The following is a 27031-nucleotide window of genomic DNA, read 5'->3' as shown; positions in this document are numbered from 1 at the left end:
GATGGAGTTGGAGTTTTCCCTCTCATTAGTATCCTTAAAATATTATTTCCAGGGGTGGCACAAGGTGTAATGTAATGCAGGAGGTGTTCTGGTTGTTTTAGGTTAAATAGATAACACAGTTAGGTCATCTTTCAGAAAAAAATCAGAATATTTAGTCATCAAACAGAGATTCCAATGATCTCATAAGTTACATAACTCTTTTTCTGCCTCCATCTGTCGTCAGCATCATCACTGAAGGAAAACTGTCTCCAGTATTACATCTAGCTCTAACTAATCAGGTGGCTCTGGAAACCCAGACTATTATTTTGCCTCTCTGAATCCAACTATTCATTCAGGAAAACTCAAGATTGTTAGCAAGAATTGTCCTCAAAAAATACTAGATTAAATGTTTGCGCCTGTTCCTCCATGGAGGTCCTTCTCCCAAACCTGTAATTCATGCTCTAATCCATCGTTACATGTCTGATGGGAGTTTAATTGATGTTGGTGAGGCATCAATTAAGTTAATTGTAGAGCATTGAGTTAATTTTAGTTATTTAGAAAACCCCAGCTTTCCTAAACACTGTGAGTGTGTGGGGGATGTGACGGAAGGCTGTGTGCAAAGACAGAAGGATGGTTAGCCGCAAATGCAGCCCTGCGTTTCAGAACAACCTTCATGGGATTTAATGATGGCATTGATGATTGTTTTAGTTGCTGAGGTGACTTCTCTGCTTTTGTTCCATTTCAAAGTCAAAAGTGTTGTGTGAAAATTTGGTGTGGAGTCTGATGTCTCCTCTCCATTGTCAAATGGAGAAAAAACTGTTTTCTCGATTTGTTCCTGCACCAGTGGAGGTCATTTGATAACAGTAATTCTGCAGGTGCTGTGCTGAAAGCAACAAATTCTGATATAGGCCAAAGTCAGATAATCAAATCCTGCATCCTTAATTGGAAGAAGGTTATATTTGTATTTCTTAGCAGCATGTTAATCTACTGTGTTAATCTGGGGTATGTCTAAACATATGCTTTTAATAAATGCCAACACATGCATCTATCTTCAAATCCAAACACATGCAGATAGTCAAGTGTTTCATCAGATAATCAACTTTGTCATTCCCCGCCGCAACATGCAAGATTTGGAGAATGTTTTAATGCCCCAAATGCTTATAAATCAAGACTTGATGCTGATTTTAATTTTTACAGACAAGAAATTTAGTCTTATTCTCTCACCTCAACTTGGTAATTAGGGACGCAAGCATGAGATGCATTGTGATGGAAAATAGACTTGTCCATGGTTTGCACATTGCAAATAAGACTAAACTTCTGATTAATTATCAAGCCCCGACAGCCTGCAGTACATTATCCTTACAACATCTGCATCGTGCCTATGGAGCACGTCACAAAGTCATTAAAGTGATATTTTGCATGAGCTTCTTTCTTTTGATTTTTTTTCTCAAACAGAATAAATTGTAGGTCAGATGAGAAAGAAGAATTTTGCTTTTAGTTATTAACTGACAAATTATCATGTGCTATTCATAACCAGATTAAACTACATCAAATTAAACTTTATTTAAATAGTACGGAACAAAACAATCCATAAAAGCAACCCAATGAAGCGGCATTCTTTTCCAGTTGCTGGAAAAGTGTGAGAACTGTAAGTTTTGTTAATTTCTATATTTTTATAGATGTATATCCTTACAAAAAGGAGGAAAAAACTCAAAAACTAAAATGTTCATTCACTCATTTTTATTTCACAGAGAACCTTTAGGATGTCTGGTATTCTTTATCCTCTATTAAGAAGCAGACCATTTAGTGACCTGAAAGGGGCTCGTCAACAAGTCATATTGGACTCATACATATGGATCTGATAGAGGGGAGATAAGCAGCAGACATGGTGGAGCCATCCTCTAACAGAGCAGAAAGGCTCTGCTGTCTCTCCTTCTGCTTTGTTGAACAGCCTGTTGAATCCCACTGTTTGTGAGAAATTGTTACTGAAATTATAATAACTGCTATGAATCCTTACAGCAATGAAACTCTGAAATCCAATCATGCTACTGAGGCCGAGTTTAATCTTTCATGGTCTCTGAGCTGGCATGAAAAATGCTGACTTATAACTATGTTGTAGATTTAACTGACAACCTTATTTCGTTGTGCTGTTTTACAGTATGACTTCAGCTTAAATGAACTTGTTGAGTCATTATGATTTTAAATTTAAAGTCATGTCTCAAATCTACTTTCTGATTGTGAATTTCTTGATTTTTTAAGTGAAGATGTGGATGACACCAACTGTCAAAATGTGAAGTTACCACTTTTTCCTGTAAAATAAAAAAACATTTTCTTGTTAGATGTGGTCACCTGCTGTATCTGGGACTTTTATGGATTTCAGAAACCAATGATATGTTGCAAGGGGTCAATTTTTTTGGCAGGGTTGGGCATCTACATGCGTGTCCTTTGCCACTGTGTTGTCTTAATTTCAGGAGTTAAATTAAATAAATGTTTATGTATCCACGAGGGGCCCAAACCAGGGCCTCATTGTGCCGGTCCCAAGCCCGGATCCATAAAATACAGAGGGTTGTGTCAGAAAGGGCCATCCGACGTCAAATCTGTGCCAAACCAAATATGTGAATCAGAACTAAGCTGATTAGCTGTGGATACCCCTGAGGGGAAAAGCCGAAAGGAAAAGAAGACTAAATGAAATCTAATTTGCAAAACAAGGCTTTTTATATCAAGCTCAACAATTTTAAATTTGTGACATTTTATATGTACTTGTGTTAGGATTATTTTGTCAAAAAATGCACTTACAGGTGTACTGAATTTGAAATCTATTGTACGTTAATAAAAGCGCTACTTTAAATTAGAATATAGATCCAAAACAAATGAGGGAAAGACAAATATAATCGACTAAAGACTACACTTTAATATCTACAATACCTAAAAATACTTTTACTTTAATAGTTTTGTACAAAGTTTTAAGAGTTTAATTTGGTAGGTCCATTTTCTGTACCGCTTTGTCCCTTTCGGGGTCACGGGGCTGCCGGAGCCTATCCCGGCTACTTGGGCGTAGGCAGGGGATGCCCTGGACAGGTCGCCAGTCTGTCGCAGGGTAGAACGTCCACAATCACACACCCATGCACTCTCACACTCACGGACAATTTAGAGTTGCCAATTCACCTATGAAGCATGTTTTTGGACAGTGGGAGGAAGCCGGAGAAAACCCACACATGCACAGGGAGAACATGCAAACTCCACACAGAAATGTCCCCAATTGATGTATTTTTCATGTCCCCCAGCCGGGACTTGAACCAGGGGCCTTCTTGCTGTGAGGCAAGAGCGCTAACCACTGCGCCACCGTGCAGCCGTGCAATTTGGTAGGTATACAGAATAACCATATGATGTCAGTTTAGGACTAGTTTTCCATATTTTTTTCTCAGGTTGTTGTTTGCTTTTTGAGAGACTTTTCATTGAGATTTTCTGCCCTTTAAGCTGAGATAAATGCCCAACCAACTGTATATTTAATTATTTTTGTATGCTATAGTTTTTAAATTTTTATGTTTGTTAGTCTCAAACTTTATTGCACACAGGGGATAGTTGCAACGTTTTCTTTTAGAAAATCTCCATATTTGGTAACTGTTGCATAACAATTATGACATTTTCACCCTTTAAAAAAAACTTTCATAACTAATGTGAATAATTTGATACCAATTGCTTATTTATTTCATTTTTTTATTCATTAACACTTTTCCTTCAACCTGACAAGATATACATCTTGAAAATGTTGATAAAGGTGCTGGCCTATAAGATTAAATCATTTTTCCTTTATATTTTATACAGACGTCATAAAGGGTTATGTATTACACATGGATTCTTTTTAAAGGATACAAAGGTCAAGAAAGCACAACAGGTGCAAAGGTTGAAAAGCACTCCTTCGTTGTCAGAGCAGGTGGAATTTAGACTGAAAACACTGAACTCAGAAGAGACCGGCAAAATGTTTAGGTGAGTTAAAAAAAGAAAATGATAAATATTCTGTGTTTATTTGTTTTGGTGGAAGTCTTAACTTTAATCTAGCCTCTTTTCACACAGGATTTCCCTGGTATTGGGTGTTTCGTTGCTGCTTGGTGCTGCAGCAAAGCCCTGGGTGTGTACTTTAATAACACTCTTGGTTCTTTAGGAGAACAGTTTCCCAGTAAAGTAAAATATTTTGTTTTTATGATCCTTGAATGGTATTTGTAATGGAAGTGTGTAATATTTATGCTCCTTTTCAGGATAAGCGTACCGAAAAGGCCTTCCAGGAAACTTCAATGTAAATTTGTATTTTCCCAAAATGAGAAGTAAATAACTTACAGTGGAAAAAAAACAAATTCTGGTAATGCATGAATCTTGTTTTAGGTTCAAACATGATAAAGGTGAACCGTCCCAGAGGGTGGAGGTGGAGCCTCCTGAAGACATGGATAAGATTCATTACGATGTCGCCCCGAGAATGAGGATATGGAAAAGCGTGAGAGACGGTGAACTGGACAAACAGCCCGTGAGGCCAAAAGAAGGCTTGGATGAGCTCCATCTCACCTCAGTTTCTGAGATCAACATAGTTCAAATCCAAAAATTGGATCCCCCCTCCAACATTCCAATAAAGGTTTTCCAGGGAGATGCCAAATTCAAACCTGTGGGGGATGAAGATGGTATTGATCGCCCTGTTTTTAGGGACGTTGTTGTGAAGAAACCTGAAGCTGACATGGATGAAATCTACCACAAAATGAAAAATGAGGTGGCTGCCGGACACTTGGGTCCACTGGTGGCTAAAAACAACCTGGATGCTGCATCTCATCGACCAGAGACAAATGTGGACCAAAATCAGAGAACAGTTCATCTTGAGCCAGAAGAGGACATGGATGCTGTCTACCACAAAAAAACCTTCATCCCAGCCCTTCATCAAAAGAACACCAAACCTGCAGCTGCACCTGTACATATGCCATCACAGAGAAGACACGCTGAGCCAGAGGAGGACATGGATGCTGTCTACCACAAAAAAACCTTCATCCCAGCCCTTCATCAAAAGAACACCAAACCTGCAGCTGCACCTGTACATATGCCATCACAGAGAAGACACGCTGAGCCAGAGGAGGACATGGACGCTGTCTACCACAGAAAAAACGTCTTCCCAGCCCTTCATCAAGAGGACACCAAACCTGCAGCCGCATCTGTCCATAGAAGACACGCTGAGCCAGAGGAGGACATGGATGCTGTCTACCACAAAAAAACCTTCATCCCAGCCCTTCATCAAAAGAACACCAAACCTGCAGCTGCACCTGTACATATGCCATCACAGAGAAGACACACTGAGCCAGAGGAGGACATGGACGCTGTCTACCACCGAAAAACCTTCATCCCAGCCCTTCATCAAGAGGACACCAAACCTGCTGCCGCATCTGTCCATAGAAGACACTCTGAGCCAGAGGAGGACATGGACGCCATCTACCACCGCTAATTTTGCAAAGACTCAGGAAGATCCAAATTTATTCATGGAAATAACACAGTTACCCTAAACACATGGGTAACTGTTCTGCTCATTTGATTTCTTGTTAATAAAGTTTATTTAATAACAATCAAAGGTATTATGTTTCATTTACTGACGTAATTGTCTGCAGATTTACAAAAATACAGAACATATTTGGCTTGAATAACATTGAAAAAACAGCTACAACAAAATGCAGTCTTAAAATAAGGAACATTAATTTAAATATGGTAGTTTTGGCTAATCACAGTTGTAACTCTCAAATGGATTATTTTTATATAGATGTTTATCCCAGGATGTATGGTGGTGTAATGGTCATCACTCTCGCCTCACAGCATGATGGGCCTGGTTTGAATCTTGGCTGACTCCTTTCTGCGTGTTCCCCCTTATGCATGTGGGGTTTTCTCCGGCTTCCTTCCACAGTCCAAAAACATGCTTCATATGTTAATTCCAAATAGTCCCTTATGTGTGACTGTGTGAGTGTGTGTGTGACTCTGTGATGGACCGGGGACTTGTCTCCGCCTTCACCCGAAACACAGTGACCCCAAACTGAAATAAAGCGGATGGATGTTTAACCCCAACCTTAAATATATAAATAATAATAATAATATGATCAAAATCCACATGATTGTTTCTTCAATTAACACTAAAAAATAAAAATATTATATTTGGTTTTTCATTATTTCAAGATAAAAAAAATTTCAAACAAGTGACCACAACTGGTAACAACAAATCAGTAATATGTGACAAAAAATATAAAAATAAATAGCAGTGACTGTAATTTCTGAATTTATTGCGGGCAACAGAAATCAGAAACTAAACTAAACTTTTTTAAATCAACAAAAATATTTTCTCTAAAATAACAAAGTTGTTTGTCACTCTAGAGACTCAGCAGGAATGACTCCTTTTTTCAGGATCAGGTTCCCATAGAGAGCCGTTTCCCTATGATAAAAAAAAGGGAAAAAATCAGTTAAAATACAAACACTAATGAAATTACTTCTATTTATATTTTGTTATCTTTTCCTGTTAAAATACGATTTTTTAATTTTACTTTATCTTGCAGCCATAGTTCCTGCTTATTGTTTCACTTGTACACTGTGTTTTTGAGTATTTCTACTGTTATTAGGCTGATTTTGATTTGAGACAACATATAAATACATTTTATTTTGGAATTAGTTAAAGTTAAAACTATACTTGGCCATCTTTCAAATAAAATTGATTGATTTACATGAAAAAGAAAAGCAGTTTGACAGAATATTTGACTTTTTTTGTCGCATTTTCCCTGTTAACTTTTTTTCCAAATTACATGTTTTGTTCTAGCTTTTATTGACAAACAAGCCAGACATTTTTAAAAAGAAAGAAAAGAAAGGGGGGAATAAAAACATACCCCGTAGCCACAACGGCATATGACTTTTTGGCACGCTCATAAAAGGCAAATCTTTCCACCTTCTCTAGAGGACTCTGTATGTTTAAAATTTTTTAATTAGAATAATTTATTCACATCAAGAGATTCAGTGTGCAGGCAGTTCTGAATTACCTTAGAGCCTGCCTGGCTCAGGAGATTGGAGTAGATCTCCCACACAGGTACAGATAAACCTTTTTGTTTGTCAGTGTCCACCAGATCCATGACGGCAGCCTGAAAAACATGCCAACATTTTCTTAAAACATTGTAAAACTTGAACTTAAAGTCAGTGGTTTTGGCAGGTTGTCATTTACCGGACAGGGGACATACGTATCAAGTGGCAACAACTTTAAAATAGCCTCCAAAAGTTGTGGGATTTTCAAACCTGCAGAAGGATCATGCATCAATTTAACAAAGGCATGCAGACTTTTATTATTTCAAAGTTTGCTCATATCACACATACCATCAGCTCTTATTTCTTTTGGACCACAAGCACAAACAGAAGATGCAGGAAAATTGGCATCTGCAAGCACTAAAGTAAGTGAAAAAAATGTCATGAACATTTATTAATTTACTGATTGAACATAAAGTAAAAACTATTATCAAATGTGAAACAGCGTTGCTGCTGCTTGTGCTTCTGGTTTCCAGTTTCCTTTTGTGTCTTGCTGCCTCGCGGTGTTTAAAGGCTGTCAACTGTTTTTAAGAGCAGCTCTATGCATGTGTGTATCTGCGGCTCATACCCAGTTCATCCCCGTGTCCCATTTTAGCGAGAACATACAGCAGATCAGGGGATAAAACTGACGGGATTCCCTTCAGGACGACCATTATGACTATCGCGGTAATGCAGGAAGTGAAGAGTGAAGTGAAGCATGGGAACTTCCTGTCTGCACTTCCGCCTTTGATTCAGCCACTCCTAAATAAGTGATTTAAAAGCTTAAAAACGATTCCGTTTATCATCAACACGAGTTTTCTATACAAAAAAGGTTACTTTTAATTTTCCAGCCAAACATTAAAAATGTCAAAGATAAGGGGAATGCAATAATGACGATAAATGCAAAAAGGAAGAGCAGCTATATTTGATTGATCCTTTCAAAGATAAAAGTATTTAATATGAACCTTTATTAGAAAATAACTAAATGGACTTATGCATACAAAATGGAGTCCTTTATGGTGCTCACTTCAGAGTAAATAAATGGGAAAATTGCTGCTTTTGGGAGCCATTCTCTAGTGGCCAAATAAGGAACTGCTGCAGTTATTACTTCCAGATTGACCACTAACGGTGGGACAGAATATAGGGACTTGGCGTTGACCAAGATAAGACAAATAAATGAATGAATGAATAAATAACTGGTATACATTTAACACCTGCTTACTTAAATCTCAGAACATAAACTTTAATTTTCAAGAATGCCCAGTAGTCTATTCCCTAAGATGATGCACAGTTTTCTGGAACACAGACAATTATATACCATCACATTGCTATTCAACGTAGCATCCAAACCCACTTAATCCCGTTCAGCCCCACAGGGTTGCTGGAGCCTATCCCAGCCACTTTCTGGCGAAGATGGGGTACACCCAGGGCTATTATACCAGTCCAGCATAAAATCAAAAATGTGAAAATTAAGTAGAAAATTATTAGAATAGAATCTAAGTTTTTGTAAGAAAAAAAAAAGCCCAAATAATACAAACACCTTTTAAACCGTTTTCCCTGTTGGCCTAATCCTGTGTTGTTCTTTAGCAAATCAAAAACATGGGTTACAATGATTCTTGGCAGTTTGTCTGTACTGACAGGAAAGGGCAGCTTCCTAATTTAGGGTTGGTAATCTTCAAGTTGTGTTGTTTCCGACACCCTTGTGCAGACATTATTCAAAGCAGACTCCAAAGAATGCATAACTCCAGCAGTGCCCATTGCCAAGGAGGAGAGATAATGAAAATATTTTTCAGATGAAGTCTACTCCGCCAGGCATGTTTTATTTGAGCCACAAAAACTCTGGCCAAATGGGAGAAAAGTGCAAAGGATATGCACAATGTGAATAACGATTGCAATTAAGGTCAAATTAGCAATTTTGTGGATCTGTGCATTCATTTTAAGATGTTTTATGGTAAATCAAGCTAAAAAAAGCTACTGGCTTTATTGCATTCCTTTGGTTTTGCTGCTTAGGCTACATGTATTCTGCTGCATGTCAGTTAAATTTTTGTAGGATAGCTCTCCATAATGCTAAATGGGCAATTTTCATTGTGAAAAACAAAACTTGGTTATAATTAGATTTTTGACCTACCCTGTTCTAACCCACGCAGAGCCAAAACACTGGCCTCCAACTGACGCAACAGTGCAGATATGGTAAACAAAATGACTGCTGTTTTTTGAGTTTTAGAATAGTTATGTGAAAAGAAAGTGGAGACTGCTGAGCAGGAGTAAAAACACCCCTCACAGGCCTGTCTGCCAGATCTGAAACCCCCCTTGAGGTTCTCCGGACTCATGCTGCTCCCACTTTATTCCCACTTCTTTAAATGAGTTCATCACACTATGAGGGTCTGCACTGCCAAATTGCAACGTTTTGCCCCCTTTGTGTGCACCGAGAGCCAACATTTATTATTTTGACCTTTCGGCATCCTCAAAGAAGAGTTCTTTTTCGGCTGTTCTCTGGCCTTCCCCACAGAGGGAGAAAATGACTTTTTTTCTTCTTCTCCTTTTAAAAAGTTTGTTTAAAGGGGGGGGGGGGGGGGGGGGTTGCCCAGATAGAAGTCTCCGAGAGAATACTGGAAGAAAAAAAAATCAATTAGGCCGTGGCCGTGTGAAGATCAGAGAGAGAAAAGGTGCCTCCTGATGATTGGAGAGGCTAAAGAAAACTCACATTAACCACATTTGTTCTGCTTCTCTCTTTGAAGTGCAAACTATGTTTTTATGAAAGGGCAAATGTATAGAAACAAAAGCCAAGGGGCAAGTTTTAATTGGGAAATCAGTAATTTTTTTTCCTTTATTTTTTAAAGAAGACCAAAAATAAATGAAATCAGCTTATAAATCACCTTTTCTAACAGCAACTGCATTAACTTTAAAGGCCTTTAAAGTAAACAGCAAGGCTATCATTTTTCAGTTGCTGAATTGAGAGAGCCTGTTGTGGACAAAACAGTGACAAAAATAAAAGTAATTTGCTATATAGTTAAAAGAAATTAAGTAGATTTTTATACAATTTTCATTTGTAGATTTTTTAACTTTAGTTTATTATAGTTTATGAAATGCATCTTTCTGCACCCGAATATCAAAGTCAATATACTTGATTGATCGATTTATTTCTAGTTTAATCACTCGTGACTCATAATTCCTGTAAAAGAGCGCTCAGTTACACACCAGGGCTGCTGAATTTGCTGTCCACGTTTTGGTCATTTGCTTTTGTGAAACTCCACAAGAGCGCCATCTAGCGACAAGAACAGAATAGTACAGTTTTGTCTTTTTCAACATTTTCTGTATAACAAATATATCCTCCTGACTACCAGAAAAAAATCTATCCTGTTAAAAATGTTTTAATCCAACACAAAATACAATTCCCAGAGCCCCATCCTTGTAATTGAAAGGCACCAAATGTTGATACTAAAAGGAGTTAATTGAGTAGTCTGCAGCGGTTAAAAGATATTCAGAATAAGAAAAGTCCTTTACAGAGGACAGATGTGCATTGCTGCTACTCAGCAGGTTATTCAACTGTATTGCTTCAAACCTTGAAAACACTTTAGCCAGGAGGTTGAGAATTACTTGAGCTTTATTGGTAAAATGATTGCAGAAAACAGAAATACAAACAACATTGAAAAACATATCAAGCCAGATCCTTCCTGTAAAACACAGGTTAAAATATAGTTATCAAATCATGGTCCTTGACAGATGTTCTTCACTCAGACTGCATTTGCTGTGATACTGAACCCCAGCAGGGCGAGCTTTTGTATAGAAGAACACAACACCTATGCACTCATTTTGTGTCAAATCTCCACTATCAACTATCATCCAGAGCTTCATATCATTCCACAAATCAAACGGACATCAGGAGTTCGGTGTTTGTCAACAAACTCCTGATCTAATTGTCTTGAAAACTGGCTTTTCTCTTCTCCACAAAGGCGGTCATGCCTTCTTTGCGATCATCCTATGAGGAAAATACACATGATAAGACACAAGACATCTTTATATCATCCTTACTGGACTTTCATACTCACTGTAGCAAAGGTAGCGTGGAACAACCGCTTTTCCAGTCTATTCCCCTCTGCCAAAGTCAGCTCAAACGCTGCGGTCGTGCAGAAGATTCAGTCAGGTAAAGCCGAAGCACATCACTTCCCATTTTTACTCGGCACTTTCACACACCTGCATTGACGGCTTCCTTAGCCATTGCAGAAACAAGTTTCGAATTGGAAGCAATCTTTTCCCCGCATTTAACGGCTTCAGACACCAACTGATCCACAGGATAAACTTTACTCACCAAACCTGAAAAACATAAACCACTCAAAGCCAAAAAGAAACAAACTGAAGACTTGGGTTTCTTTAGAACAAACATGTAGGACACAATCAGATTATTTTAAATCTTAAAGGCCCATTCCAATGAAAATCATGTTTTTCATCATTTTAAATGTGTCTCTGAGGCATTTTTCTGGCAATTCTGGACATTTGTACAGAAAATTAAGCTGAAATTTGCATTTCTGAGTACGTAATTTTGTGAATCAGGATCTTTTGAAAAAGAGCTTATTTGTGACGCAGAAAATACGCTGGGCGAACCACAAGCTCCCTGTTCCGCTTAAGAAGAGAGCTCTCAGCAATAGGGAGGGGAAGGGGGGCGGGACTGCTCCATGCCAACATTCCAGCCCACAACTCAGAGGTGAATTTCTAATTAACTTCTGCTGCTCTGCAGAAAATATGTCCAAAAAAAATGACACAGGTTTTTGAATTTTGGCTAAAACTACAGTGAAGTGAAGATCGCATCAAAACAATAATTAAAAAAGCAAAACAAATATTAAAAAAAAAACGGCTTTAAATTTTAGACAACAAAACATTTCGGGAAACAAAATTAATTTTCTAGAAAACAAAATTAAATGTTAGAATAACAAAACAGAGTGAGATATCAGAACAGGTAGTTATTATGGGACATCCCTGATTGGATGATGAAATGCAGTATTGCTTCATGTCAAATAACTTTTGGTTGAAATGACAGACAAATGTGATCAACCGAAGAGAGAACATCCAGCAGATCAGGTGTTAAAACCGACGGGATTCCCTTCAGGACGATCTGCACATTTCTGGAAATTACTTCCGAAATTATTCTTCCTTTTGTTTTATATGTTTTGGTTTCTAGAGTTTTGTTATGTTTTTCCAAAATGTAATGCTGTTTTTAATAATACTTGTTTTTTTCAATGTCGTAGTGATCTTTAAAATCGTTTTCCATCACTTTGTGATTTGGCGATGTGATTTTGCACTTCAGGGCCACCAGAAAAAAGCGGCATACTCATAAATAGAATCCCACTAAAAACGATTTTACAAAAGGTGATGGATGTGGGAGTTTAAAAGATGCAAAAATGTAAGCAACAACAAATCACAGGTAAAAGCATCACACATTCTGACATTGTTACCTGACTGTTTGGCTTCTTGGGCATTGATCCTGTCTCCTGTCAGCACCATCTCCATTGCCAGGGACTTGCCCACTGCACGGGTCAGTCTCTGGGTGCCGCCAGCCCCTGCAGGCAACAGAATCATGAGGAGTTGTTCCAAAAGCAGTGAAATCTGCACATTAGAAAACGTGCTTGTTACCTGGAATGGTACCGAGTAGGATTTCTGGCTGACCAAACTGCGCCTTTTCTCCAGCGTAGATGATGTCGCACATCATGGCCAGCTCACAGCCTCCACCCAGCTGAGACACCAAGCCAACAGGATTTTCCACACAACTCAAATTTTACCTGCCCAATTTTATAGCTTAACTTTATGAATAACACATGGTAGGATTCTAGAAAATACTTCATTAGATATGCAATCACCCAATTCAGCAAATGAACTTGTTTCGGCAAATAAAAAGGTTTCTTTTAGCTCCTTTTCCAACTTTGGGGATTTAAAGTCAATCTTAGCACTATTTAACAGCAGAATGCAAAGGGTGAAACTATTTACTTGTTCAAATGTGTAAAAGCAAATTGCAAAGGAGACACTATAGTGAACAACAGCAGCAATCCTATGATGGTGTGACACCTACAGCAAATCCATTGACGGCTGCAATCACAGGCTTCCTCACTGTGGACACTCTGTTCCAGTGCGCCAGGAAGTTCCCGCCGTAGCATTCTTGGAAAGTCCGATTCTGCATCTCTTTAATGTCTGCTCCAGCTGAGAAACACAACAGGTTGGACATCTTTTCCCCACAGACTCACATCAAACCGTCTTTACTTCTCATACCAGCGAAGGCTCTGTCACTGCCGGTGATGACGATGGCTCCGACGTCTGCGTCCACTTCAAAATCGTCCAGCGCGCGTCCGACCTCCTTCATCAGCCCGTCACACAGAGCGTTGAGAGCCTTGGGCCGGTTCAGCTGAATAAATCCCACGTTGTTCTTCTCACCTCGCTTTTCCACAAGGATGTACTCATACTGACCACCTGTGCAAGACAGATAAAGTAGGAGTGCTCCAATGAGACACGAGTGGAGTTCTAATCAGGATCCTACAAGGAAACAGTTTTGAAAGCAATGTTTGGGGTTATGAAAGTCTGTCAAAGTAGTTCTGATCTCATTTAAAATGGTTTAAACATACCTTCATCTATAAGCTGCATTTTAACCACAATGGTTGGTTGTAAGCAATAAAAACTCAAAAAATGTGCAGACTGATACTGGATTTGAGTGAAATTGCATTAACAAATGTTTTGTGTAAAAAAGCATAATGAAAATGTATGACCTTCAATGTTTACATTATAAACTGAAACCCTGCCTTTTTTGTACCCCATACACTGCAAACTATTTGCTCATTGATGAGAATTAAAACCTCATTTTTAGACTTTCAAGGAGTTTTCAGACGTTTTCTAAGAAATAAGTGCCAGTTTCAGGTTTTATTGAAATTAGCCAACTTTTACTAAGACCATACTATCACCTTGAGCATATTTTGTTGTAGAATGGGTCATTTTAACTTGTACTAGTTTTTTTTTACACTGTGATCAAAACGAAATACAATTAGGTACCTAAAAACTCAAAAAATATGTTATGCAGCAACGTATTTTATGCAGTCCGTAAAAAATTACGTACTGCATGGACAGATCATTCTACTGCTTTCTAGTGATTTTTTTTCTTAAAGCTCTTTTTCTGTTTTAGGCGACTTCTTGCAGTGTAATTGATAAAACCATAAGTGTGGCTCTCCATTCAAATCAATCAGTAACCTATCAGCACTTTGTGCAACTGCTGCTATTTATAAACTTTACAGTGTGTTTGTAAACGCTTGCCTGTGACTGATGTAGTGTGTGAAATGACATTGAAATAAAAACATTCACAAGTCTGGATTAGTTTTTTTCTTCTTTTGTTTACATTTGCATTTCAAAATAAGAGCATTTTATTAATGCCCTCAAATTGCAGGAAAAAATTTACGGTTGAACTGGCCTTTTAATTTTTAATCAATACATGTGTGGTTTCATGACTAAATCAAATGCTGCTGCAGACTCAGTTACTGCTGCGATTTTGTGCTACACGTTGCAGTGACGTAGGTTTCTTGACATTGATTGTGGTGGAACCAGCAGCCGCTGCTCCAAAAACAAACGGAGCTCTGCCTAGTTTTCGGAGCACACACCTGAGCTGTAGAGGCGGCCGGCAGACAGGAGGGCGGGCGCTGCTCTGCAAGGCTTCAGGAGCAAAGCAGCATTTCTGCAAATGAAAGCCATGACATCAGACTCTGACTCTGAGCTTTGCTTCTGGATCTCCACACCTCTGTCCTTCTGTGTCTTCTTCACCGGATTTTTTAGTTGAGGTAAAAGTGATGCTGCCACCTGGCGGCCATCTGGGGTAAGGAAGGCAGAAACGTTTTTATATCGCTTCCTATAATTTAGAAAGTAGAGAAAAATACCAGTTTATTTCCCAAAGTAAGGAACTCAGCTATTTTATAGTTTACTTGCTTATTTTAAGTTTATTATTTTAAGTCCCCAACTAAATTTTTTAAATGCTTGACATGCTTAGAATGTTGACTATGACTACTAAAAAGTAATGTGTTGACTCATTAATTAGTCAGACTTTACTTGTGTAGTTCTTTCACTAACTACACAAACAAACAAACAAACAAACAAACAAACAAAAACCACATGCAGTTAAAACAAATTAAAAAAAACAAAATAAAAATCAACAAAAATCCACACAAGCCCGAGTAGACCTAAAATGCTACAGAAGTACTATAAAATTTGCATAAGGTAGCCTAATATGAGGTTACAAAAAAGTTGAAAAAGAAAAAGAAATAAATAAAAGAAAACAGACGAGACAGATTAGTTTAAAGAATTATAATAATAAAAAAAGTTTTATAAATACAATAGTTTTTAAATTACTATACACAAATAGCAGTGAATTACTATTCACTGCTATTTTCTTGTTTGGCGCAAAACAAAATCTACACAAAAACACAAATAACAAAAATTACTCGATTAAAAAAAGTTAAGCAGAATTAGTGAATATAGGAAAATGCATATGAAAAATAGAGAATTGCATTGCAAACAAGAAAACATGTTTTTGACCAACCTTAGGTGTTCAGACAAGATTCAAAAAGTGCTCTTAGAAAGAAGACCTTGTATACAAAAAAAGGGTAAATAAAATATAATAAAATTTGAGTCGAAAAATTGAGCTACCAAAAATTGGACAGTTTTTATGGGTTTATTTGTTAAAAAACAAAAGAAAGAGAGAAAAAAAGCCTAAACCTGAACCTGTACTGCATCATGAACCCTCTCGGATGTGAACGCGCCGCTCGCTCTCGCGATCACTCATCTGTAAAAACCTGCATCGTCGGCGACCATCTCCTCCGCCTCACTCCGCTCATCACATCCTCATCAGGGAAAGGATCAGTGGGCAGAAAGGTAAAGCTAAACTCACACATTTAACACAACCAGAATCCCTTTAAACGGATTTGATAATAAACGCTGCCTGTGATTTATGCAGGTTACATTCCTAGCATTAACCATATGAACATCATCATGCGCGCACGCGCTCTTTTTCACCATCCATGCATCGGTAAAACTCATTTAATGTTAACCTTTAGAAATGTGCATGTATCTATAGTCTCTCTTAATGACCTAGATTCAAGTCTAACAAAAATCGTGGCCTATTGCAATAATACAGCAGCCTGTGTTGACAGTTCAACCTATAGAAGGATTTGATTTCATTCTTGAATTTAATAAAGGCAGACAAACGATTAATGAGCAGCATAGAAATGTAATAAACATTTAAGACTTTCTCAGCAGAAATAATCTGAACTAAACACCCATGCTTCACAGGGTTTTATGCTGTCATGAACATGAGTCATTTTTTTCAGTGTATTTTTGGTGTCTGCGTCCACATTTTCATCCAAAACAAGCCGTCTCTGTCAATAATGAGCCTTTTCTGCAGCGTTCAGGAATGAACCAGGTGATTGCAACATGCTGGACTTGCCTCCTGCTCTCCGCCTTCATGTTTGAGCCTGCGCTGTCAAAAGGAGGTCGTGGTGGCTCCCGGGGCTCCTCACGTGGATCTCCCTCTCGCAGCTCCACCGCAGGGACGTACCGAGCGGGGGGCCCCGTTGGTGGGACCCGCTCCCGCTTCAGGGTCGCAGGGCGGTCGTCCCCGGTGAGGGTGGCAAGTGCAGCAGCAGCAGGGGCAGCGGTGGCGTTGACGGCAGACAAATGGTACGCGTCTGCCTTCCGCCGCCGCAGCAGCAGCAGCGACAGCTCTGATGAAGACCTGGAGTACTACAACAGGACCAACTACTTTGATGCACTGATGTCAAGATCCACTGAAAATGGATCTTTTCTTTCCAGAGCGCTTTCAGTAATCATCGCCACATTATATCCAACATATGAACTCCTATTGGACAATATATTGTAGACGTCAAAGCTGAACTTAGGCTGTTTTTCAGACAAGGCTGTAGACTGAACCGGGGAAAGAAGCAGTGCTGGAATGCACAGCACAACAGGGATGGAGGAATGCCATCACACAAACTGTATGTTTTTACACAAAACCATTTATACCAGTAAGGAAAATGTACATTCCTCTCACATTTCACCTCAAATTTGTCAGATTTTTATTTCCAGTAAAAGGGGAAAAAAGCTTCAGTTAAAAAAACACTCCACTGCCAACCTACTGGAATATATTTCACCATTTTCATATTTAACACAGTTCATTCACTTTTATGGTTTTAAAGAAGTGATTTGTTAAAAACTGAATTACAAGACGAAGAAAAAAATCACCAGCATCTTTTATTTCTTTCTTTAAACTGTAACCCCCCCATCAGCTACTTTTTCTTAAGAATAGTTTTTATAATTTACAGCCTCAGACATCATTACCTTTCCCTTTAAAACATGTTAGGCTGTCTGTGTGATGGTGACATTTCCTTATGAAGTCAAAGAACAAAAAAAATCAGATTTACAGGTTTTTTAAAGATTTTGTAACACTTGGAATTGAACCGTATTCATATCTTTATTTATTATTTCATATTCCCCCCCAGCAGACTTCCTCTGCACTCAGGAGCAGACTGTTCCAAAGCTATAATTGCACTCCATTATAACCTGCAAACACTTGTGTACATAATAAAGTTTGTTATCACTGTCTTTATGCTAATAAATATCCTGTTTATTCTGTCAAACTGCTGCCTTGCTTGCCTGGTTGAAAAAAGAAGCATAAAACAAGGAGAATGTTGGTTATTATTAACATGCTGCAGGTCCGCTGACAGCCACACATGGAGACAGAAGCAGAATCCGTCCTGGGAGGTGAAGAGCAGGACTACAGGTCTCGTCAGTCCAGCATGACTTGTCCCAGATCTCCTTTCCTGAAGGCTCTGATGAAGTCGTAAGCTGCTGCCGTGTAGTTTGGGATGGTAACCGTAATATTTCCTAAAACAATTCAATAGAAATTTGTGTTCAATTCTCATATTTTAGTATTCATCTGAAGCCGTGTTGGTCATTGTGCTTCAATTTTATAAAATAAGACATCACTTCTACAGTCGAAGTACTTTGTATACTTGGTATACAATTTAGTCTTCATCTGCTGACATGCCACTGACATTACTGCCGCTCTGCAGAAACTATGTCCTAGACCAGGGGTCGGGAACCTTTTTGGCCAAGAGAGCCATAAACGCCACATATTTTGAAATGTAATTTCGAAAGAGCCATACAATAATGTAGTGTCCCTTTCCCACACTGAGGCACGGAGACTTAACCTCTTTTAAGGTTCTTTATTCGGGTTACTGCAGACCGCGACAAACGCCGAACAATTAATTCAGCAACTCCTGAATCTCTCCCGCCGAAACGAGACGAGAGCGCGTCTCCCAACTTTATATTCACCTGCTCCCGCTGCAGCCCTCCCCTTTCCCTTATTCGGCCCATAGCTGAACCCCATTGGTCCAAACTACCTAACAACAGGCTGAGCGACAGAACTGAGAGCCAATCAGCTCTCTGCTTGATGCGGTCAATGAACTCCAGAACTTTTAACGCGGCCCAACAGCCATCCAACTCAGTCCGCGACAATATGTTTAAAACTAAAATACAAGTGAATGTGTGCATTTGATGTAATTTCAACATTTTTAAAGTACAATAAGTCTGTGGATTCTTTTTAATAACATTGTTATGCTGTTTCTAATAAATGATGAGTATTTCTCGTGGTAGTTTTGCTGATGGTCTAGTCTGGTTTACGTGGTGAGTTTCTGCATCATGCAGGCGTTGAGACTTTAAACGTGATCTTAGGTATGAATGTTTTGTAGATGTGAGACAGACTGCTCACATGCGGACCTGGAGCCAAACACACACTCACACGCTGCAGTGAGTGACGGGCAGTGGGTTTTACCTATTTACAATCCCTGCGCGATTCACCTGCTGCCTGTCCCCACAACACCTCAGCCCCACCCTCTGCTTTCTCCCTCACACATCCCGTCCCCGCAACTGCGCGCTCTTTCTCAGAGACGGGAGCGCGCAGTTTTAGGCACGGCAATTCACAGGTTTCCAGGTGGTACAAACTCTGTGAATTAATAGACAATTTTAAACTTATACTAGTGCTGGCGCAGATTTGTCTCTCTAAGCACCGCTACTACTGCGCGCCTCTGCCATCGCATCGCGCACGAGAAGGACTGGTCTAATGAAGAAAAAAAATTTGAATTAAAGATTTGTCTGCGAGCCACATGTGACCATCAAAAGAGCCATATATGGCTCGCGAGCCTTAGGTTCCCGACCCCTGTCCTAGACATTGAGAGTTTTTTTTTATTTTTGGCCAAAAACAGCCTAATCATAATTGAAAGACCACCGGGAACAGTTTTTTAATACATCAAAAGATGACAGGAGTGGCACTTTCAAGATATTTTGGTAAAAATGCTGGATTCCCCCCGACTTACCCACTCCGGTGAGAGCCTTGACCCGCTGAGTCTTCCCCAGTTTCACAGCAATCCGTTTCAGGACGAGCTGGATGTCATCGCTGGGTTCTTGAAGCTCATATTTCTCCACATAACTGCAAAAGAACCCACAAACATAAAAGTGTCAAAATGTGTGATTTTATAAACATTTACAATATAAAATGTAAAAGAGAAAAAGACCTGAAATTCCTCAGCTTGTTCAAAGAGTAGAGTAAATAATCCGCAATTATGTCTTCACCCACTAAGTGATCCAGTATCGTTCCTGCAGAAAATAATGCAAACACATGAGGCAGATGTTGCAACACAATGGCTTGAGAATAGATGAGGAAGTTTCCGCTCACCACATAAAGCCAGCTTCATGCCTGTTTCTACACTCTCTATTTTAGGGGGTAATACTCCAGGTGTGTCCAGCAGATACATTTTGGGCCTTTCGCTCACCTAACGATGTCGACAGAAACAAATACGATCATAAAATTGCACAATAAACCCATTCAATCTATGTTCTTCACCCACCTGAATTTTAGTCAGAACAGCTTTAGTTATACCGGGCTCCCCACCCACTCGAGATGCCCGCCCTGCCGTTAGTGAAAAATCAGAGGAAGAAAAGGCTTACCGTACTATCAGCACATGTCAGCTCTTCTTTGTAAAGTACCTTTTTTCAAATTTGTCCTTCTCAGCGCGTTGATGAGAGATGATTTTCCAACATTGGGAACTCCAATCACCATCATGCAGTAATCTATATTCTGAAAGTTCAGAATAACTACATTTCAGCAGGTCAATTTAAACACATTTGCGTGTTCCATAATATCTGACAGGAAAATAATATGATTTGCAATGAGAAATGATTCTCTGATGCTTTAAGCCTGCAACTTTTAACGCTAAAAGAGGTTTTTCTGACCAAGACTCAGCAAGAGCCACAACTATATATTCTTAAACTTTAATGTTTAAGAGTATAAACTTTATTTATGTTGTTTTTGTCCCAAAAGGTTGTTATGTAATGAAATGTAGCATTTTAAAATTACAATATAACAGAGCAGATTTGTTGTTGTCCTTTCAAAATAAAATAAAATAAAACAAAAATCCAAGAATATCAAGTCAAACATGACATTTTCTATCATTACTGAATCATGTCTTCTATAAATGTTAAAAGAACTTTGCCTCCACTTAATTAAGTGAAACAAATTAACCAAATGTATGATTTATTCAAATTATTAGCATTTTTCTTTAAAGCCAAAGACCAACAGTGGACGGCTATGAAGAGCTGCTTGTGGCTCCAGATCCTCAGGCTACAGACCACTTCTTTAAGTGATGTAATGCACAGACATATTTAGAATTTCTAGTGCTAAATGAAAAGAATCAATTAAAAATACATAAATTTGCCAACCCTTACCTCATCCCGGTTAAATCGTGGTTTGTTCTCAAGAATTTCCAGCACCGTTGGTACCAGCTGTAGAAAAGAAACCTCATCAGGCAACAGAAACGGTGACTTTATAACTAATGTTTTAAACGTTCTCACCTTTTTAATGCTGTTGTCAGCCTGCTTTAAACAGTCTGTAAACAGGACATTCTTTACCCCATCTCTTTCAAGTTTCTTCAAAATCTTCTGCAGGACAAGCATACAAACATTTGTGTTTCACAATGAGACACAACTACTGAGGATATCAGCAGCATGTTTACCTGCTTGTTGGACAGATCGGCCAAATCCATCTTGTTGAGAACAAGAATATGTGGGCGGACGTCAAGTGTGTTCTGAAATAAAGGGTTTCTTCCAGATAAAGGGATGTGGTCGATGTTAAAGAAGAAGAAAAGATGAATGGTAAGAGGTCCTCCATCATATTAAGAGTACTAAATTTACTGAAAATGTTATGCATGGCCAGTAAATGTTGTGTTAACGGATAAACAAATACAGTGGAAAAAGCAAACGGCTTCTAAAATGGATTGCGTTGAGTATCAACACGTTGCAGCTTTTTTTTTAATACACACTGTTAAAATTATTGTCATACACCTAAAAAAAATCCCTATAATAATTTTTATATTCTTTTATTGTGACATGTTTAACATTTGAAGGATATCCTGGCATCATGTATTTCTACAATGCAGTCCACGCTCTTCAGGCTGGCTTTCATTTGCTTGAGCCCTGCGACAAAAAACGATCCAATAGAACACAACAGAATCTCCCACCAATCTGCGTGTTTATACACGCGCAACTAACTAAACACAGAGATATTCAGTCACCTTTGGCCATGTGTCCCGGGAACCAATGAGCCACCTCCCGTCCACCAAAATCGAAAACAGTCCTGAACTTGTCAACATGACGGAGACTCGGAAATAGTCTCATTTTTTCTCCTTATATTTCTAAAGAATTTATCCGGACAGCCATTTAGTTGATAAAGTTTTTCCAAAGTAGTTACAAGAATCTCGTACGGATGTGCCACCGTATTTACATGCCGACTTGAAGCTCTTGTTTGAAAATTGAGTTCCGCCAGGAAATAGTTTGAAACACTGCCCTCTAGTGGTTACAAAGCGACACGCATGTAATAAATTCTGCGTCTTTTTCTGAGTATTTAAGTGTTTTAAATAATCTTTTTTTTTTTCATTTTTAACGATATAATACCTCAAAAACGATAGATTAAAATGTTTATTTTTGCATTTATCAAAATAAAGCACAAACAAGTATTTTTGATTTTGTCTTTATTTCTGAATTTTTTATAGGCTCACAGAACCATCTTTTACACTCAGAAAAATAGGTACAATTTAATTTACTTTTTAAAAAAATAATCAACAATTTAAAACTTAATTTAGATGTTTTTTGTTTACTGAAAGTTGCTGTTATTTAAGCTAATTCACAAAAATTTAAAAAAATAAAAAGATGCTACAACGTACAGTTTGGTTTAGGTGAATTTCATTAAAAACCTCAAAGATTGTGTATTTAATTATATTGTTCATTTGTAATGTTGATCTTAGAAAATGTGATCACATGTTGATGGTCATCTCTTAGAAGGTAATTTCTTCAAAGCTTGGACTTGGGAACTTCAGATAGACTAGTGGAGGAGTAGTGAGAAATGAGTCTATCAGCTTCTCTTCTTCCTGTCAGAAGAGCTCCATGGACGGTAGAGAAGTAAGAGGGATGGGTTGCCTCTCCAGCAAACAAAACCTGCAGGGGCTGCAGAGGAAATCAAACATTTGTCAAACATGTGATGCTTGTGCACTCTTGGATTGGAAGTTTTTGTTTTGGCTGCAAGGATGAAGTTACTTGTGACTTTGATCCTCTTGGTGGCAGTGGCTCCATCATGTTGTCCAGGTCCTGCTCAGAGCAGCCTTTTCCGAGGTAGCTGTAAGATCCACAGGTCCAGGGGTCGGAAAACCATCGGGAACGAAGAACTCTCCGTGGAGTGATGACAGGATTCCCTGAAGACAGGGAAGGAGATTCCAGCAAGTTCCATCATGGAGGAGTTTGACGCTTTCCTTGCTTACCTGTAAACCTGCGGATCAGTTGTGTGATGGCATGAGCCACCTCCAGCTCAGACAGCGTTTCCATGTACTCTGATTCATGCCCTGCAATCCAGCCACACAAAACATGGCCATACCTGCAGGTTAAAGAGCAAACATCTCATCAGAATCATGCAGCATCACATGAAAAAATCAAAAATGCTGGGGGAGGGCACAGACGCTGCTTTGACCTTTCAGTGGGTTTCAGAACAGTGAAGCCAAACAGTTTTTTTATCCAGGACTTCTGCACGTCTGAGACTTGATCCACCATGGCGTCCTGCTTCACAAGACACAACATGCACCTCCCAGGGTTACTCTACTTCATATTTGGACATAAATGTCAAGCAGAGATTCAAACCATTCGACATTACTGTTCAGTGAGCACAGTGTGTGTGTTCACGCCAACTGTTTATCTGACCTCGTCTTCCCACAGCAGATAAATGACCTCGCAGTCAGCATCCCACCACGGCTCGTCAAACTCCACAAATACTTTGTTGTTTGTTCCAAACCCAAGCCTCTGGATGGAGTGCAGCTTGTGCAGAGGGAGGGGGGGTTGGAAAAGACTGGAACACTCCTTCTTCAAGTACCCTGACCAAAACGTTCACATTGGAGAACGAGTCACACAGTGAAAAAGAACTCAAGTAAGAACATTTTTATAAAAGATATTATACTTCTATGTTTTTTGACACTTGTCGTGTGCGACAGAAGCGTTTGATTTGTTTCATTTTGAAATTACCTAGAGGAACTGAGACGATGACGTGATCAGCGAGCATCTTTTCCCCGTCGTGACACTCAACGGTGACCGGGTTTTCTCCGCACTCTGCGTTATTCCAGTGGACACGCCGCACAGGACGATTATACGTCACCACATCATCAGGGAGTTCCGACATCAACTTTTGGATGAGGCCCTCAAAACCACTGCAGGAGAAAGGGACACAACTCTCAATCAGCGTAGTTCTTCATCGCTTCCCTTAAATAGCATTTTTCTGTGAGCAGTGCATGAATACAAACCCTGGGAATGTACAGTCCAGTCCAGGAAGAGTCTTGTACTGCCCAAAGGCTCCCAGACCCACCTCATCCATGCTATGGGCGCCGTTAACGCAGCACTCCACCTTCAGCATGTTGCTGATCGCACACAGTCGCAGAGATCTGACAGCTGGATCCTCATCCCTCCATTTCTCTGCAGTTCGTTTCTTCACCTCCAGACAGCAAGAGGCAGAACAAGCCCTTAGGACACAAAAGCATCTGCCATGTTCTGACAAATGGCTGAGGCTTCCAGCTCTTTAACCACGGCGTTGTTTTGTTGTGACTGACGGGTTTGTACCTCTGATCGTATGAACTCTCCCACACTGGCAAACGGCTCTCCCTTTTGATTCTGAAATTCTGATCCTTGGTTTAGCAAATCTGCAAATATTTCCAGAGCCAGGGACACATCCTCTGGATTCAGCTTCCGCCCTACGACAATAAAATATCAGTTTGATGTTTAGTTTTCACAAAAATAAAAGGGATACTTTACTCCTGTGGTTGGGATTTGTGTTGCTTCATGGAGTTCATATTTAAAGAGTACTGAATTGCTTGGAAACCTGAACTGCTGAAGAAATTAGGAATCCAGAGCGGATGTCCTCCGATGTCTACAGCCTGGTTCTCGGAGGTGAGCGCCTCTGGATCCAGAAGGCCGTACTGTCGGGCCAGACAAAACACTGGGTTTTCTTCGGACGGTCCATGGATCCAGTTTGCTCCGATCTCCACGACTTTATCACCTGAGACATTTCACGGGAGTCATTTCATGAAAACATCTTCCATTGGTAGTTATTTGCTTTCCAGGCAAAGTTACTGCAACAATTCACTAAGCAATGCAATAACAGTTTTATCTAGAAAGGTTTCCAAGACCCAACAGGAAATGTGACAAAGATGTACATTTGAGTAAAGTTCTCTGCTCAACTTCTATGTCTTAAAACAACAGAGGACTATAGTCTCAGTCTGCTACTATAAACCGTCTTCTCAGTTTTATATTGATTCCTTTGAACAGTACGAAAAATGAAAATAGTAAAGATCTTAGGGTAAAAACCCTCTTAAAAGGAAATAAAATCTGACTCACTTTTCTTTCTTTTCTTCTCACAGATGTAGTAACTTTATATTTCTTTGTCTTAAAGTTTATTGTTTTGTTTTTTAAGGAGATGATCTCCATCTTTCGCTTCTGCACGTCCCTTAAGTTGGATCTTTCTTCGTAGAAATGTGCAATTATATGAGTATTGATAAGTTCTAATAAATGTGATGGAGCAAACCCATTTCTAAATGGGGACAAATTTAGTTTCTTCTTTCTGAAAATGTCTGTGCTCAGTCTAAATGGACTCTGCAGGTATGAATGGAAATGGAAATGTCTGCAACAGTTGTGAGCTGTTATTTAATGGCTGTCTGAAGTGTGGTCTGACTTTCACAAGAACATTTCATCAGACATGTTTATGCCACTTTGCATAATAATCTATGTAATCCTACATGGATATAGCTACAAAAATGGAGGTCTTAACAACATTTATGGTTCCTGGAAGAAAACATACAGGAACACTTCCAGGAAGATTTGATTGTTTGCCATAAAACTTTTTGCAAAAAGACATGAAAAAGAATTACAGATGGGAACAGAACCTCTCAGAAGGATGTTTGTTTGGATCAAATGAAGAAGTTAGTTACATCTCATCCTAAGAATTTCAATTAACTGCTTAAGAAAAAGACCTGTGTAATTTTAGTACGACGTAAAGTTAAAGTCTAAATCGGCTGAACTTGAACTTGTGAGGGGTCTTTCACAACATCATATCTGTCTGTACAAATAATAAAGATAAGAGGATCTCCACTTTTGGTCTCATATCTAGGATGACAAAGATGATTAAAAAAAAGAAAAAGAAAAGTTATTCTACAGAGGACAAAGGTTTTCTGACTTTTTAAAGTCAAATTAGAGCAACTTAATAGATGTGATTATTTTAAGGCCCAATTCCTTTAAAAAGTGTCAACAAATTGGAAACACTTTGAAAACATAATAATATCTACTTGTGTTTCATTGAATCTTGCCTCCTTACATAATTTAGAGAATAATTTGAACTTTCTAAAGCCAGTAAGTTTTTTTTTATTTAAACTGATCTTGGAAAAAAATACTCGACGAACAGACACCTTCCCTTAACTTTTCCCTTAACTCCTTAAGGGAAGCTGTGAGCTGCTGCAGGTTAGTTAGAACCAATCATCGCAGCAGAAATAAAACCTGAGCAGTAGTGGGAGAACGCCTAAAGATATTGAATATATATTTATGAATTAACTTTTTATTATTATTATTATTATCCGTGAATCTTCCCAGTCCTGTCAAGAAAAAAACAACAAAAAATGTCAGTGCTAGCATTAAAGTTGTGAAGTAGCAGCTAGCTTACCGAGTCTGCTTGTTTTAATTCGGCCCCCGGCTCTGCCGGTAGCTTCGAGGATCCTCACGTGACGGTATCCCGCTTTTATAAGTCTATGTGCCGCTGCTATCCCAGATATACCGCAGCCCACAATCACAATTTTAGCATTTAGGCTCTTCGCCATCACTACATCAAACTCTCACTTAATGGTTAACGGTGAACTCTGCTCAACGTCCCCATGGAGAAAAAACAAACAAAACAAACGTTTTCCGGTTTGGAGTTTCAGAATAAAACCCTCAATTAATTACATTGGCTGTATATGAGTACAAGATTAGAGTTATCTCATACCGTTAATGGATAAATGTCACTATGACGGTTTCAAGTGTTTAATATTTATTATGGCTATCTATTCCCACTGTGGGGTGCAGGTAGAATATCAGGGTGGGGGGTGGAGAGTCCTGGGTGTCCTGAGAGTCTGGGGAATCATTCCCTCCAAGCCCCTGAAATAATTGCTATCATCATATCAGTTTATCGATCCATATACATGTCTTCTCCTTTGATCTATATAATATATCTTATAAGTTTTATGTTCAAAGCTCATCCTGACTTTACCCTCTGCATTCACCAGGCTTTAAAACAGCAAAGAGAACAATAAGGGCCCTGCTGAGAGCATATACCTTTTCACCCCTACAACCCCTATATCCAGTCTTGCAGACA

At 39.0% G+C, this 27031-nt stretch overlaps 6 protein-coding genes across 13 annotated transcripts; 2 read left to right on the top strand and 4 right to left on the bottom strand.

Moving 5' to 3' along the window:
* Window positions 1-3699: 3699 nt before the first annotated feature.
* LOC101170700 lies at window positions 3700-5575 on the top strand. Of its 3 annotated transcripts, none has more exons than XM_023963506.1 (5): window positions 3700-3966; window positions 4054-4108; window positions 4236-4273; window positions 4360-4975; window positions 5096-5573. In XM_023963506.1, the coding sequence occupies exons 1-5, from the start codon at window positions 3746-3748 to the stop codon at window positions 5453-5455; spliced, it is 1290 nt and encodes a 429-aa protein (XP_023819274.1). In that variant the 5' UTR covers window positions 3700-3745; the 3' UTR covers window positions 5456-5573. The 3 variants fall into 3 exon arrangements, with proteins under 3 accessions (XP_023819274.1, XP_011482807.2, XP_011482804.2); XM_011484505.3 differs by having other exon boundaries at window positions 3712-3966; window positions 4360-4855; window positions 4976-5575; XM_011484502.3 differs by having other exon boundaries at window positions 3716-3966; window positions 4360-5575.
* A 679-nt stretch (window positions 5576-6254) lies between these two features.
* fuom (fucose mutarotase) lies at window positions 6255-7772 on the bottom strand. 2 transcript variants are annotated; one of them, XM_004077174.4, is made up of 6 exons: window positions 7625-7766; window positions 7348-7416; window positions 7199-7269; window positions 7020-7118; window positions 6870-6943; window positions 6255-6424 (listed from the first exon to the last, which is right to left on the bottom strand). In XM_004077174.4, the coding sequence occupies exons 1-6, from the start codon at window positions 7707-7709 to the stop codon at window positions 6358-6360; spliced, it is 465 nt and encodes a 154-aa protein (XP_004077222.1). In that variant the 5' UTR covers window positions 7710-7766; the 3' UTR covers window positions 6255-6357. The 2 variants fall into 2 exon arrangements, with proteins under 2 accessions (XP_004077222.1, XP_011482803.1); XM_011484501.3 differs by lacking the exon at window positions 6870-6943 and having other exon boundaries at window positions 7625-7772.
* A 2849-nt stretch (window positions 7773-10621) lies between these two features.
* Window positions 10622-14818, bottom strand: echs1 (enoyl-CoA hydratase, short chain 1). The gene is made up of 8 exons (XM_004077173.3): window positions 14664-14818; window positions 13294-13491; window positions 13097-13224; window positions 12664-12763; window positions 12486-12590; window positions 11230-11349; window positions 11085-11152; window positions 10622-11014 (listed from the first exon to the last, which is right to left on the bottom strand). Exons 1-8 carry the CDS (start codon window positions 14752-14754, stop codon window positions 10949-10951), a joined length of 876 nt encoding a protein of 291 aa, XP_004077221.1. The 5' UTR covers window positions 14755-14818; the 3' UTR covers window positions 10622-10948.
* Window positions 14819-15774: 956 nt separating this feature from the next.
* sprn (shadow of prion protein) lies at window positions 15775-17687 on the top strand. Of its 2 annotated transcripts, none has more exons than XM_004077172.4 (2): window positions 15775-15927; window positions 16457-17687. In XM_004077172.4, exons 1-2 carry the CDS (start codon window positions 15790-15792, stop codon window positions 16928-16930), a joined length of 612 nt encoding a protein of 203 aa, XP_004077220.2. In that variant the 5' UTR covers window positions 15775-15789; the 3' UTR covers window positions 16931-17687. The 2 variants fall into 2 exon arrangements, with proteins under 2 accessions (XP_004077220.2, XP_020565287.1); XM_020709628.2 differs by having other exon boundaries at window positions 15832-15927; window positions 16464-17687.
* Window positions 17049-21907, bottom strand: mtg1 (mitochondrial ribosome associated GTPase 1). Of its 3 annotated transcripts, XM_004077171.4 has the most exons (11): window positions 21678-21906; window positions 21515-21579; window positions 21120-21224; window positions 20959-21045; window positions 20833-20889; window positions 20095-20185; window positions 19956-20017; window positions 19784-19880; window positions 19623-19704; window positions 19425-19537; window positions 17049-17934 (listed from the first exon to the last, which is right to left on the bottom strand). In XM_004077171.4, exons 1-11 carry the CDS (start codon window positions 21778-21780, stop codon window positions 17837-17839), a joined length of 960 nt encoding a protein of 319 aa, XP_004077219.1. In that variant the 5' UTR covers window positions 21781-21906; the 3' UTR covers window positions 17049-17836. The 3 variants fall into 3 exon arrangements, with proteins under 3 accessions (XP_004077219.1, XP_020565284.1, XP_020565285.1); XM_020709625.2 differs by having other exon boundaries at window positions 20833-21045; window positions 21678-21907; XM_020709626.1 differs by lacking the exon at window positions 21515-21579 and having other exon boundaries at window positions 20833-21045; window positions 21120-21207; window positions 21678-21786.
* Window positions 21908-22116: 209 nt separating this feature from the next.
* LOC101169480 (peroxisomal N(1)-acetyl-spermine/spermidine oxidase) lies at window positions 22117-26570 on the bottom strand. Of its 2 annotated transcripts, none has more exons than XM_011484500.3 (10): window positions 26345-26570; window positions 24515-24691; window positions 24256-24386; window positions 23943-24130; window positions 23668-23849; window positions 23350-23519; window positions 23123-23211; window positions 22917-23029; window positions 22696-22850; window positions 22117-22605 (listed from the first exon to the last, which is right to left on the bottom strand). In XM_011484500.3, exons 1-10 carry the CDS (start codon window positions 26496-26498, stop codon window positions 22453-22455), a joined length of 1512 nt encoding a protein of 503 aa, XP_011482802.1. In that variant the 5' UTR covers window positions 26499-26570; the 3' UTR covers window positions 22117-22452. The 2 variants fall into 2 exon arrangements, with proteins under 2 accessions (XP_011482802.1, XP_004077218.1); XM_004077170.4 differs by having other exon boundaries at window positions 23123-23208.
* Window positions 26571-27031: the final 461 nt, after the last annotated feature.

The sequence above is a fragment of the Oryzias latipes genome, chromosome 15 (assembly GCF_002234675.1).
Source record: "Oryzias latipes chromosome 15, ASM223467v1".
Taxonomy (NCBI): domain Eukaryota; kingdom Metazoa; phylum Chordata; class Actinopteri; order Beloniformes; family Adrianichthyidae; genus Oryzias; species Oryzias latipes.
The sequence above is the reverse complement of the archived record's forward strand: the minus strand, read 5'-3'. Positions and strand labels throughout refer to the sequence as shown.

Bases quoted from the DNA above. Each gene is read 5' to 3' on its own strand.
- LOC101170700 (XM_011484502.3), top strand. From the start codon at position 3,746: ATGTTGATAAAGGTGCTGGCCTATAAGATTAAATCATTTTTCCTTTAT. The intron at 3,967-4,053 runs GTGAGTTAAAAA...CTTTTCACACAG, and splicing joins GAGACCGGCAAAATGTTTAG to GATTTCCCTGGTATTGGGTG. The intron at 4,274-4,359 runs GTAAATTTGTAT...ATCTTGTTTTAG, and splicing joins GCCTTCCAGGAAACTTCAAT to GTTCAAACATGATAAAGGTG.
- fuom (XM_004077174.4), bottom strand. From the start codon at position 7,709: ATGGTCGTCCTGAAGGGAATCCCGTCAGTTTTATCCCCTGATCTGCTG. The intron at 7,270-7,347 runs GTATGTGTGATA...ATCCTTCTGCAG, and splicing joins AAAAGAAATAAGAGCTGATG to GTTTGAAAATCCCACAACTT. The intron at 6,425-6,869 runs GTATGTTTTTAT...TTTTTATCATAG, and splicing joins TATGCCGTTGTGGCTACGGG to GGAAACGGCTCTCTATGGGA.
- echs1 (XM_004077173.3), bottom strand. From the start codon at position 14,754: ATGGCTTTCATTTGCAGAAATGCTGCTTTGCTCCTGAAGCCTTGCAGA. The intron at 13,492-14,663 runs GTGTGTGCTCCG...TGTCTTGCACAG, and splicing joins CGGCCGCCTCTACAGCTCAG to GTGGTCAGTATGAGTACATC. The intron at 12,764-13,096 runs GTAGGTGTCACA...TTGGTGTCTCAG, and splicing joins CAGCCGTCAATGGATTTGCT to CTGGGTGGAGGCTGTGAGCT.
- sprn (XM_004077172.4), top strand. From the start codon at position 15,790: ATGAACCCTCTCGGATGTGAACGCGCCGCTCGCTCTCGCGATCACTCA. The intron at 15,928-16,456 runs GTAAAGCTAAAC...CCTTTTCTGCAG, and splicing joins AAGGATCAGTGGGCAGAAAG to CGTTCAGGAATGAACCAGGT.
- mtg1 (XM_020709625.2), bottom strand. From the start codon at position 21,780: ATGAGACTATTTCCGAGTCTCCGTCATGTTGACAAGTTCAGGACTGTT. The intron at 20,018-20,094 runs GTACTTTACAAA...CACTAACGGCAG, and splicing joins AAGGACAAATTTGAAAAAAG to GGCGGGCATCTCGAGTGGGT. The intron at 19,538-19,622 runs GTCTTTTTCTCT...GTTCTTTTGCAG, and splicing joins AACAAGCTGAGGAATTTCAG to TTATGTGGAGAAATATGAGC.
- LOC101169480 (XM_011484500.3), bottom strand. From the start codon at position 26,498: ATGGCGAAGAGCCTAAATGCTAAAATTGTGATTGTGGGCTGCGGTATA. The intron at 24,387-24,514 runs GTTTCCAAGCAA...TTATTGTCGTAG, and splicing joins TAATTTCTTCAGCAGTTCAG to GGCGGAAGCTGAATCCAGAG. The intron at 22,606-22,695 runs GTAACTTCATCC...TTTCCTCTGCAG, and splicing joins CAAGAGGATCAAAGTCACAA to CCCCTGCAGGTTTTGTTTGC.